General features: G+C 34.8%; 3 protein-coding genes across 3 annotated transcripts; 2 read left to right on the plus strand and 1 right to left on the minus strand.

Moving 5' to 3' along the window:
* The first annotated feature begins 1,617 nt into the window (after positions 1 to 1,617).
* Positions 1,618 to 4,128, plus strand: LOC120135395. The gene is made up of 3 exons (XM_039151661.1): positions 1,618 to 2,851; positions 3,056 to 3,092; positions 3,820 to 4,128. Exons 1-2 carry the CDS (start codon positions 1,618 to 1,620, stop codon positions 3,088 to 3,090), a joined length of 1,269 nt encoding a protein of 422 aa, XP_039007592.1. The 3' UTR covers positions 3,091 to 3,092; positions 3,820 to 4,128.
* Positions 3,506 to 3,994, minus strand: LOC120135396. The gene has a single exon (XM_039151662.1). It carries the CDS (start codon positions 3,992 to 3,994, stop codon positions 3,506 to 3,508), a length of 489 nt encoding a protein of 162 aa, XP_039007593.1.
* A 7,258-nt stretch (positions 4,129 to 11,386) lies between the features above and the next one.
* Positions 11,387 to 13,293, plus strand: LOC120135304 (peptidyl-prolyl cis-trans isomerase-like). Its single transcript, XM_039151586.1, has 7 exons — positions 11,387 to 11,520; positions 11,607 to 11,801; positions 11,886 to 12,027; positions 12,135 to 12,223; positions 12,334 to 12,388; positions 12,513 to 12,598; positions 12,900 to 13,293. Exons 1-7 carry the CDS (start codon positions 11,467 to 11,469, stop codon positions 13,053 to 13,055), a joined length of 777 nt encoding a protein of 258 aa, XP_039007517.1. The 5' UTR covers positions 11,387 to 11,466; the 3' UTR covers positions 13,056 to 13,293.
* Positions 13,294 to 13,297: the final 4 nt, after the last annotated feature.

A 13,297-nucleotide genomic window follows, 5' to 3' on the forward strand; every position in this document is an offset into this window, starting at 1 on the left:
TCCACAACACCCCTAACATCTTAATTCAACTTTATTTCATTTAATTCTAATTTTCCCTTCATCCACCATAATCACTACTTTAATAATTTAAGCCATGAAAAAAATGAAATAATTATACCAACTTGTAGAGAATTTAATGGGGATTATTTTCTTATTTCACCCTTTAGTCCAAAAACTCACTAAATTTGATCAAAAATGGAAGAAAACAAATTGGCTCACCTTGGCTATGGTTTCGGCAGCTTGCTGGAGGAGATAAGAGGAGTTTCACGAAAATTCTCACAAAATATCTCCTACTTGGGCCTTTAAAAACAATTTAAAACTAAGTTTTTATTCATTTGGGGTCAAAAGACTAAATTGCCATTAATGACTTTCAAAAATTACACACATGTCACTCCATTATCTCTACTTTAATATTATCAAATAGCCATCAAATATCATCTCTAAATTTTCACTTTTGACCCTCAAATTTTCCAAAATTTCATTTTAACCACTAAATTGCACTATCTCACTTTATCGTGCAATTCTCACCAAATTCCACAAATCCAACTTAAAATCTCACTATTTAAAAATATCCTTATAATTTTTCCAACCCCAATATACCTCCCTTGAGATTTTTATAAACTTATGATTCGATCCGGATATTGTATTTCAATACCAAACTTTACTGCTTTATAAAATTCCACTAAAATATATGTTTTAATCCAAACTATTCATTTATAGGCTAAACTATATAACTTTTAAAATTACAACTTCGGTTTCTATACTTTTCAAATTCTATACTTTAGCCATTAACTTTCAAAACTTACATTTTAGTCACTGGTCAAAATTTGGGGTATTACATTGACATTCAAAATCATGGAGCCTATTGGTGAGCACATAGCGAACTATTCTTTCGCTTCAATTGAGCTCAAATTTTAGGCTTCAATCGAACTTCTAAATTTTTTTGAGTTCGAGCCTTTTCGAGTTCAAGTTTTAATATTATATTTCGAGTTCGAGTTGAACTTGATAATTTTTAGCTCGTGAGTTTTTGAGTTGAGTTTAGCTTACTTTTATAGTTTTCGAGTTCAAGTCGAGCTCAGCAATACTCGAATTTGACTTGGCTCGTTGAACAAACGACGTTATTTGGTTTTTTTTTAAAAAAGAAAAAAAGTGAATCGGTGGTTCAAACCGATTTTGTCGGTTTTCAGCCGGTTCACCCCGGTTTTACCGGTTTTCAGCTGGTTCTACCGGTTTTTAACCGGTTCATTGTCAGACCGGTTTTGTGAGGTAATCGGACCGGACAGGCCACCAGTTCACGGTTCAACTGGTTGAACCGGCCGGTCCGGTCCGATTTTGATAACCATGCAAAATACGTTCAACAAAACCCGAATCAAAAATAAATTATCCACCATAACTCAAGTCAAGGCTCAAACATTGAATCAAAAAAACAAATATAATGTATCATGCATTTATTAGAAATAAGAACGGAATGGAACCTTAATCAACCACTCTAAATAAAAATAATTTAAATATATAAATGGAAAAAATGTATAATTTAATTATTTATTTTTCTATTAGGCCTTAATTTATAAATATAACCTTATTTTTATTTAAGGAATTATTATTCTTTTGCGGAAAATGAATTCTTGCAAAAACCGTGGTTCAGAGCTTTATAAAAGTTGTTTTGATAGGGTCTTACAAAAACCTAGTCCAGAGCTTGCAAAATTCACCGGAAACTTGTCAATTACCAAGATGAAGAAGGCTTTAATGTCACTTCTTTCAAGCTTGAACCGCCAAAGGTTTAGGATATCTGCTCCTCTCCTCTCGAGAAATTATTCTCCATCGACATTGTCTTCTTCTTCACCGCTTCACTCAACGGGCACTCGCATGATTCAATCCCCTGCCAAAATCCATTCCTCAATCTTCCAACCCCACCGATTCCAAACAAACCCGCTTCGTAAACTCGGTACCCTTGCGGAAAACCCAATCCAATCGTCCTCGAAACCAAGGGAGAAATCTGATCTTGTGGAAGTTTTCGAATCTGCTAAAACCACTGAAGAGATGATCAGAGTTTTCACATATATGGAAGGCTGTTTTGATAAGAGAGAGCTTGCGATAGCTTCGTTGAAAATAGGACGCAAACTCGAACGAGAAGGTGAAGACCCGGAAACGATTTGCCCTTTTGCGGAAAAAGCAATCGACTTATTGCGTGAACATGGAGAAGTTTCAATACTTGTTGTCATGACTTATCAGTTGTTTGGGTATTTTTTTCACGCTGTAGAAAAATTTCATCATCACAGCATAGCGTCTTTTAATAAGGGTATTAAGTTACTTGAGTGGATAAAGAAAGAGGGTCTTACTGAGGATATCAGCGCTATGCATCGTGCACTGCACACGGAGGAGTTTGTGAGTGATGCTGAGCATTCGCGTTACAGAAACTGGGTCAAAGTCTTGAAGAGTTGGGGCGTTGGTTCCGAGTCGATTCGTGCCGATATCATAGCCGTCGATAAGCAGATCAAGTGGGGGAGGTACGATGAGGCGGTTTACGATTTGGCACGTATAGTTAAGCGGACGGAAGAAGACAGTGAGGATCGAGCTCTAACGTCTGTTTTGATGGGAAAGGCTCTGTTTCGTCGGGGAAATATTGATGATTCGAACAAGTGGTTTGAGGTTGCTTGTGGGATTCTTGACAAGAAAGCCAGAGCTTTTCCGATTGAAGTTTGTACAGCATACTATGAGATGACAAACCTATATGACAGTATCAACGAGCCTGCTGCGGTTCCATCTTTATTGAGGTACAAGGTATATGATTTACTCACCATGATCGAGCTTCGAATGGAACTTACCCGAATCTATACAGACCATATCAAAGGTAAGCCGTAATTTTGGCCCCTACTACTTAAGAATCGCTCTTTGCCTTAACTACGATATCGACTATAAATTTCAGGGGCGTTATTTATCGAGTTATTTAGCCTTTATTAAGATTTATCTAGTTATTGTTGTTTTTAGATTAATTTTATTTATTTTTTAAGCTACTGAATTAGATGATTAATTTAATACTTTCGATATTTTGTAGGCTTAAAGCAAGAATCGAACGAGCCACCCCCGTAGAGGTTCAAATCTTACCCTGTTTATTATTTACTCATTAAGCTTCCTGCTAGAGTTAGGGCTCTTATTTTCAAAGTTTATTTATGCTTCTTTAAGGGATGATAAACCCTACAACTCTTTTTTAAAATCATTTTATTTTCAAAGAAGAGAGCATAAACTGAATCACACATCTTTCATCTTCTTTTAAGATATTGATTTTTTTTTGGATAATTAGATTTTATTACCCAAGGAGCAGTGAACTGCTACAAATAACAAAGTTCAGAAATACAAGGATCATCTTAAAAATAAAATGCTAATCAAAACAAAATTAGACTATACCCTTAGATTACAAAGAGTAGTGTTAACATTGTCTAATCTATGTGTTAACCTGCTCCTAAGTTGGAACCCAACAATTTCCTTGATCTCTCCAAACATAGCCTCAACAGTAGATGCATGAGATTGGAAAAGTCCTATTTCTTTCTTTCCAGATAATGTAGATCAACGCATTAGAAGCGATTTTCATAATAGAAGTAAGAAGGGATTTACCCTTCCAATTATCCACTGCCCAATCAAAGTGAGCAGTCCAAGTGGAGTGACTAAGCCGAAGACCATTAAGGGAGTAGATTTTCGTCCATATTGCAGTGGCAACAGGGCACTCGTAAAATAGATGGTTTCTGGTTTCCATACCAGCACCACAAATAATGCATTGGCAGTCTTGAACAATACTCATTCTGTGAAGTCTCTCATTTGTAGGAAGTCTGTCGAGGAAAGCCATCCACGCAATGAGACTGTATTTGGGAATAAGAAGAGGAAACCAAAGCAATGAATGCCAATGGACTTTAGGATTTTTCACTCGGATGTCATTCCAAAGGTCATTAACGTTCTTGGAGACCGAAGGCAGAAAAGTGGAAGCTTCAGCCCTTAGCATCAGAATTTAATTAAAACTCCAACTCATATTGGATTTAACAGGGACAGACCAGAATTTGCTTAAGATATTGAATTTGATTGTATATAGAATACAAATATATATGTATTATGTTATTAAAGTGTGTGGTTAATGAATTAGACTAATATAGAATGGGTTCGATATTATCCCGATATTAATATCAACAGATGACTTAAAATTAAAATCTTTATCACTCGCATGTAATTTGACCAATACAAAATTTAAAATTAAAATCGTTACCACTCCCCTCATGGTTCAATCAGTAGAGAACAGAAGAATATTATTTTAACACTTGTAGTAGGCGTGGTATAAATATTTATTTAAATGAAATTTAAGTTTCACGTCACTATGATTGTTAGTCAAATAATAATTTTGAGTGTCCGTAATCTCAAGCGTCACCCATGATTGTTAGTCAAATATTTTTTAGGTATTTATAGTGTTATACTGAGCGTCACACATAATTGTTTGTTAGGTTAGAGTTTAGAGTCTACACGCAAATAAAATATCAAACAACAAATCACAAATATAGAACAATGGCCTCCTCTTATGTTTGTTTCGAACTTGCAAGGTATATTATGTTTGAGTATATCTTGATCATTTAGGGTTTATAAAATCATAAAATATGACTAAAATATTAATTATTGAAATGTAGCAACTTACATTCCAAATCATGTCTTGTTTATTCTATAAGAAACCAGATTCAATAACATTTCTCATCATTTAAATTAAAACTAGACTGAATCTCGATTATAGTGATGTATAGTTAACTTCCTAATGATTTATATGAAATTTAATACAAATTTTCAAACCCATTTTGCATGCAACTATTTCTTTTGGGCAGATTTGACAGCTAAATTTTTAGTTTCATTTTAATTATTTCAACATACTTTTCACCTAAAGACATACAATATGCATGTATTATAATCACAGGTATCATATATATGACTTATCAAATAGTACAAGAGAGTTAAAAAAATGTCACCTTTATAAAAAAAAAATCACAACAAGACTTCTTGACCTAGCTCTTTGCCATCTTCTCTTTAACTTTAGAATACCCACCACCATCTTTGTCCACTTTTTAAATTGAAAAAATGGCACATGGAGGAGAAAATTTTGCTTTATAGAATCTCTACACAAACTTGAAAGAAGAAGATTGAAGAAAAAATAAGATAAAAATCGAGTGAGGGAAGATGCAGGGAGAACTACAAAAAAGTTTATAAAATTAGAAAATAGGAACAAAGATGCATGCTTGCCACGCCCCTAGGATGCCCTTCACATTCTCCCAATTGATGGGAGAGTATATTTTTGTGAATAAATGGGATAATCACAAATTTAGCTATCCAACTTTCACCCACTTTACACAAGCTTTCAAACATTCTTATTTTCTTACAAAAAGGTCTAAAATCCTTCTAAAATACGTTCAACAAAATTCGAACTCAAAATAAATTACCCCAAGAAATCGAGTTGTTATTCATTTTGCAACCAGTTTCAGGTCATTCATTAAAAAATACGTTATCATTAATTAATGAGTTCTTCAAACCATATAATTTTTTATTTTACCATATTCATCATTAAAAGCAAAGTCTAGGTGACCTTAAACTGATTTTTTTTAAAAATTGAAATCTTGATTTCACTTTTGCATAAACATTTCTTTACAATCAAAGTATTTCTCCACTCACCGCAATCGTTCCATACGACCCCGTCACACATGACAAGACCATTATCGTTACATCGAACTCCATCCGAGTTGATTTCAATCCAGTTGCGCTGGGGAGGAAGCCATCGTAAATTATTTCGACAAGAACTAACATCTCAAGCACTATCTCTACGTTGGTCATCCCTTGCACGCATAGTAAGATCCATTAAGCGGTGACTACGGTCAAGCACAGGCTCATTGGCATCACTGAAATTGTTGAAAACAAAGGCGTTCCGATCCAACCAAGGATTCCAAAGCACATAACTAAACAGAAAATCCCAACGCTCATAGTTGCAACCAAGATGCTCCGAACCGGGTAAATTGATATTAACCCAATCCTGAATTTCCATATTCCATTAATTTATAAATATAACATCATTTTTATTTAAGAAATTGTTATTTTTCTGCTTATTATAAAAGTTATTTTGATAGGGTCTTACTTTGCAAGGAATATACAAAAACCCTAGTCCATAGCTTACAAATTCGCCGGCAAACTTGTCCATTTCCAAGATGAAGTCTAGGTTACTTCTTTCAAACTTGAACCGCCAAATGTTTAGGGCATCTGCTCCCCTCCTCCGGAGAAATTATTCTCCATCTACATTGTCTTCTTCACCGCTTCACTCGACGGACCCTCGCCTGTTCCAATCCCCTGCCAAAATCCATGGCTCAATCTTTCAATCCCACCGATTCCAAACAAACCCATTTCGTAAACTCGGTACCCTTTCGGAAAACCCAACCCAATCGTCCTCGAAACCGAGAGAGAAATCTGGTCTCGTGGAAGCTTTCGAATCTGCTAAAACCACTGAAGAGATGATCAGGGTGTTCAAAGATATGGAAACCATGGAAGGGTGTTTTGATAAGAGAGTGTTGGGGATAGCTTCGTTGAAAATAGGACGGAAAATCAAACGAGAAGGTGAAGACCCGAAAAAGTTTTCCCCTTTCGCTATGAAAGCAATGGACTTATTGCGTGAATATGGAAAACTTTCAATACCATATGTCATGGCTTTGCAGTTGTTAGGGTGTTTTCTTCACGGTGTAGAAAAATATGATCATCTCAGCATATCGAGTTTTCAGACGGGCGTTGAAATACTTGAGCGGTTAAAGAAAGAGGATCTCATCAGTACTGAGGATATCAAGGCAATATATGGTGCACTCCACTCGGAGGAGTTTGTGAGTGATGCTGAGTATTCGCGTTACAGAAACTGGGACCAAGTCTTGGAGAGTTGGGGCGTTGGTTCGGAGTCAATTCGTGCAAAAATCAAAGCCGCCAATAAGCAGATCAAGTCGGGGAAGCACGATGAGGCGGTTTACGATTTGGTACGTATAGTTGAGCGGGCGGAGGAAGACAGTGAAGATCGAGCTCTGGCGTTTGTTTTGATGGGAAAGGCTCTGTTTCTTAGGGGAAATATTGATGATTCGAGCAAGTGGTTTGAGGTTGCTTGTGGGATTCTTGACAAGAAATCTAGAGCTTTTCCAATTGAAGTCTATATACAGCATACCATGAGATGATAAAGGTACATGAGAGTATCAATGACTCTGCTGTGGCTCCACTTTCATCGAGGTACAGGGCAAATGCTTTAATGACCATGATCGATCTTCGAATGGAACTTACCCTAATCTATACAGACTATATCAAAGGTAAGCTGTAATCTGGCCGCTGTTGGGTTTACCTACTACCTAAGAATCACTTTGGCACCCAATGATAACTAGGTTTAATTAGATGATTAATTTAGTATTTTTGATATTTTGATAACTATGTCTGCCTTGTGTTATTAAAGTATGTGCTTGATGAATTAGACTAATATAGAATGGATTTGATTAATATCAATAGAAGACTTAAAATTAAAATCTTTACTACCTCACTCATAGTTTAATCAATAGAAAATTTAAAATTAAAATCTTTACCACTCCTCTCGTTGTTCAATCAATAGGAAACAGAAATTTTTTATTTCAACACTTGTAAATAGCGTGGTGTAAATATTTATCTAAATAAAATTTAAGTCTTGTGTCACTTATGATTGCTAGTTAATTAATTCTGGGTGTTCTTAATATCATCTCGAGTGTCACACATGACTGTTACTCAAAATATTCTTAGGAGTTCATAGTGTTATCCTGAACGTTACACATAGTTGTTAGTTAAGTTAGAGTTTGAAGTACGTGCTTAAACAAAACATCGAACAAGTAATCACAATAATAGGACAATGGCATTCAAAGCCTTAGGCTTGTTTCAAACTTGCAATGTATTATTATGTTGAGCATATCTTGATTACTTTATGAAACCATAAAACATGAATAATAGGACAATTAATTTTTTAACTTGATTTTTTATGGAATTACTCCCACGAAGAATAGCAGAAGTTCCAACTAGAACCGGAAGCTTAGTAATTCCACAGCACAATCCTGCAAAGTTAAAAACTGATAAGGAAACCAGCATAATAATAATTTCACGGCTTCACGCCATCGATAAAATCTGAAAAGCAAAACAGAACTTAAAAGCCGACAATGGAGTGAAGAATCAAATACTTGTAGAAAATTTAAGTTTGCGGTGAATCTTTTAACTCTGCATGATATATATATATCGCATATGAAAAAAATATAAAGAAATATATATGTCTTGTATATAGTTATATAAAATATTTAAATTTGAATCAAATAATATCATAATATTATAAATATTTACAATTAAATTTAAATAAAAAACACAAAAATTCGACTCCACTTGACTCTATTCGAATATTATAAACTCAACTCGACTAAATTTTTTTAAGTCAACTTTGGATTGTAAAATAAGACTAATTAACTTAAATAACTCAAAATTTTTTGACTCAACACAATCGAACGTGTTCTACTGTGGGGGTGTCTAAACTCGTGTGATGTGCATAAATATGATTGCTCACCGGTGAGGGAAAGTTAAAAGTTTTAGATAACCTACATGTTTATAAATCGTATTTTAAATCATTTGTTTTTTTTTACATAAAAATTTAAGTCAGGTGTGACTCTTATATTCTAAAGTCAGGGTATACTTAAGACTCAATTTGGATTTACATAAGAATTTATATATTGTCTACCAAGAGTGACGGTGGTAGGATTCGAACTTGGTCTTACAAGCTCAACACATGGCAACAGATAAACAAATAACATTTTAACATACATCATGCAACACTTGACAACAAATAAACAAATAACAATTTAACATCACCTAAACAATCGATGCATTGTAAGACATACATTATTAACCAAGTAGGAGTAAATCGATAATTTCACATCATCGAATAATTCAATCTAGAAATACTAAATTAAGTTTATCAATATTCATTTTTAATCCTTAATTAGTCACATGTAAAATTTCAGCTTAATCAGACATCATTTAGGGACTAATTGAACATACTCAATTTAGGGACTAAAATATAAGTTTTTCAATATATGAAAATAAAAAAAATATGAAATTGAAGATTAAATTATGAAATTGTTATTATTATAGAGTCTAAGAACAAATTTCAACCAAATCTGACTTAAAACCATTCTTTAATTAAGAAATCAAGTTCTAGACCAAATTAAATATATTTTAAAGTTTAGGTGTAACACCCCCAATATCGAGGATGTTACATTAGGGACCATCTAAAGACCTAGGGAACACTTTAGGCCTTTAATAAATGCAATTTGACTTATTTTTATCAAGCACACAATGAAGGGTCGATCCCTTTTCATGAGGATCTATCCTTTAGCTAAAAATTGAGCAAGGGATTGATCCTTTGCCTAAATGATCAATCCTTTTTCTGAAAAAAAAACAGAAAATTCATATTAATGTGCATGAACATGTATCCAATTAGTCATGCAATCGATCCTAAGGTCTACGTATATGTTTGGGCACTCTTAAACCATTTAGAACATGCCATAATATACATGTGCTTGCTTCATAACATCATTTAAAATAACATACAAATATTTAACATCCAAAGTCAAATTTTACATAAAAAGTCGACTTAAACACAAGTTAACTAATCGTTTTTTGCATTATTAGTCTTTTCATGCTTCATATAAGTTTTGCATATTATGTCATCTTATTATAACTTGTCTAGGTGATCAAGACATGTATTTAAGGCATAAATCATACTTTGGCCAACTTAAGCATACTTAGTAATATTGCATAACATGTAATCCAATATCAAAACTCATCATTTCATTATTCATTCAAGAATCAAAGTATAACTTAAGTCATTATAGGTCACTTATGTATTAGCATGTGTCACAAGAACAAATTAACTTAAAGCTCAACTAAGGATCCCATATTGACTCAAACTAAAACCAAGATTATAAATAACTTTACAAAAGCTCCCTTGCTTTGATCACCACCAAGTGCCTTGTCCCTCGAGCTCTTAAACCGACAAGTAAAGATCTAAAAAAATATTAAACAACAAATGTGAGTTATAATGCTCAGTGAATGGCTAAACATTCAAATATGATGTGCATGCCAAGGCTAAAGAAAAACATACCTAAATGCCATGAAATCTTACTTGTTTTTACCTCAATGATCATACCATAATGTCATGTTTCAGTGTTCACTTAATGCATCATAAATGCACACAAAATTCAAATTATAAACATGTTTTACATTATCGTATGCCTTGCAGCAAATCACATGCACAATTACTTTTTCGATAAAGTCACATACAACACATACATTGTTTCTATTTAAGACCAATGGTCTTTAGATCAAAATACAAATCACTCATTGGATAAGCAGACTCCATGCAACCCTCTTTTATTTGTGGACTCACTTAGGTCCAAAATCACATGATTTGGAGCAAAGATCAACGCACCAACCTTACCCCGTAATTTTCTCGGAGCATTGCTCAACGCACCAACCTTACCCCGTATAACCCGATATCACATACACCTATACAAAACACCTAGAATATTCTTTCCTAGACATGTCTTTCATATCCAAAGGTATCATAAGAACAAATAGTCAATTAATCTAATTTCACTAAGAGTGATTATCAAATGATGCATAGCTTATACACCTATACAATTTCAAATACATTTTGAAACACTTATAAAAATGGTTGTCACAATCAACGTTATATGGACAAAACCTTTCTCACTCATCCATGGATAGTGAAATTGTTCCACTCATTTTTAACACATTTATATATATTCCAAAATAAACTTTCAAAACCGCTATGCATCACTTGTTAACACATAAAATAAATTGATAGCATACATGCCCTACAAACATATAATTGTTTAAACCCAAAACTTATAAAAAGAATAATATTTTTTTATCATTAAAATTCTAAATGTTTTTCTTTTCTAGTATCAAATCTCTTGTTAAGTATTGGATAACGTACAATCTTCATAACTCATGTTTTACCTCGCAGAGGCCAAAAAGCCCAAGTCACCAGCTCGGAACTTACTCATCAGCCCAATTCTAATGTACACAAACCTAATCGTCGAAGCAAAGACAACATTCCGCAATGCGTGGGCCGTGGCGACGGATAATTTGAAGAATATCCGGTGAAAACAATGATGCAAACGAAGCCTCACCTACCAAGTCCCCAACCCAATCATCGCCAGCCTGTACAACGTAAATCTATCTGGTGTTTTTTAATCTAGACTGCACCCGAGCCGAGGCCGACGACGAGTACACACTAACCGGCTTCTTTTATCCATATAATAGACACACTCCTTTTCCTTTTTCATTCTAGACGCGCCCAAGAACTGAAAACATTTTTCTTTTTGCTGTTCAACCACCGCAATGGCTTCCGCTTTCTCACTGCAGATGGTCCATAGCCCACGCCTTGCTTCCCAGGCGAGTTATTGTTAGCTGATTCTTACTTTTGCTTCATAATATTATCCTTTGTCCTTAATTTTTTTCTTTTTTTTTCTTTCCTACAGGGTCAAGTTGTTTCAAATGCGTATAGGCCGCGAAAAGCAAATTCATGGTCTGGTTACTCCCAAGGTCGAATTTTTAACTCTCTCGGAAGAGCCTTGACATCGAAACTAAACTATGCACCAAGTTTCCCTGTTACCCAAGTTCCTAAATCTTCTTCGGTTAAGTATCGGAGAATGGTTTGCAAGTCCATGGTCAATGTATGTACTTTATTATCAGTTTCTCTACACTGGATAAATTATCCGTTATTCGGAATCTTTTTACATTTTTGGGGTTTTATTTAGGAAGTTGAATTACAAGCAGAAGTGACAACCAAGTGCTTCTTTGATGTCGAAATTGGAGGTGAAACTGTTGGTAGGATTGTGATTGGTCTTTTTGGGAATGTTGTTCCAAAAACTGTTGAGAACTTCCGTGCCCTCTGCACAGGCAAGCTAAGCTTAGAGCAGACTTCCATATCCATTCTTTGAAAGTACTCTTCTTTTTTTCTTAGTATTTTGTTTACTAGGGTCTTTTTTTTTCTTCTTCTTTTGCAGGGGAGAATGGGTATGGTTACAAAGGATGCTCCTTTCACCGTATCATTAAAGATTTCATGATCCAGGGTGGTGATTTTACTAATGGAGATGTAAGCCCTCTCTTTATTTATCTTTTGGCTTTCTGAAGATGTATTGCTATCTTTTTGTAAGAGGAACTTCCCGTTGATCAGTAGAAAACTGGTGCTTTTGCTGGTTGCAGGGAACTGGTGGAAAGAGTATTTACGGATCCATGTTCAAAGATGAGAGCTTTGCCTGTAAGTTGTAGAATGAGCATGCTAAGCTCAAATTTTGGGAGCTTCATTCCGTGTTGTTATGCTAATCTATATTCCTTAATGAATTGTTATCCTGGTTATGATATTTTGAGCTTTTTATCTGCAGTGAAGCATGTTGGACCTGGAGTATTAAGCATGGCTAATGCAGGTCCTAATACCAATGGGAGCCAATTCTTCATTTGCACAGTAAAGGTGAGCTAACTTCTGCTGCCTTGATTCCTTCATTTTTACCATTATTTTTTGGAAGTATGTTTTATGATGGTCTTTGGGAATCAAGAATGTGTAAATGTTCACTAGAAGATAGATGTTTCTTTGTGTATACTCACTTATAGCTGATTACTTCTCATCTCTGCTGATACTTACCTAATTGATCATGCTGCTGAATCAGTTGCAAAGCTTGAATTTTCAGTTGCCCCAAAATTTTTATCTGGTTTAAGTTTTTCGTTCACTTTTTGCCCCCCCCCCCCTGGCTCATTGTGTCTGTGTTTTACAGACTCCATGGCTAGATAATCGACATGTCGTTTTTGGGCATGTTATTGATGGATTGGATGTTGTGCGCAAACTGGAATCCCAAGAGACGAGCAGGTCGGATAGCCCAAAGTTGCCATGCAGAATTGTTAATTGTGGAGAGCTGCCGATAGAAGGCTAACCCAGCCTGTTCATGTAACCACAAAAACAAGTAATGCACATTTTAATATTGCTTTTTTTTTTCCTGCAGCAGGATGACTTTACCTGGTAATATGTGATTTCTATGAGAATTTTGGATTTATACTCTGTAAGCTCTTGCCATGAGCCCAGGACAGTGTTGTTCTTATCAGTTTTAGGGCGATACAAGCCTGCAGATTTTATCAAAGCTCTGCTCTTAATGGAACATCTGATTTTGCTAATTTT

Source organism: Hibiscus syriacus, unplaced genomic scaffold (genome assembly GCF_006381635.1).
Source record: "Hibiscus syriacus cultivar Baekdansim isolate YM2019G1 unplaced genomic scaffold, ASM638163v2 tig00110607_pilon, whole genome shotgun sequence".
Taxonomy (NCBI): domain Eukaryota; kingdom Viridiplantae; phylum Streptophyta; class Magnoliopsida; order Malvales; family Malvaceae; genus Hibiscus; species Hibiscus syriacus.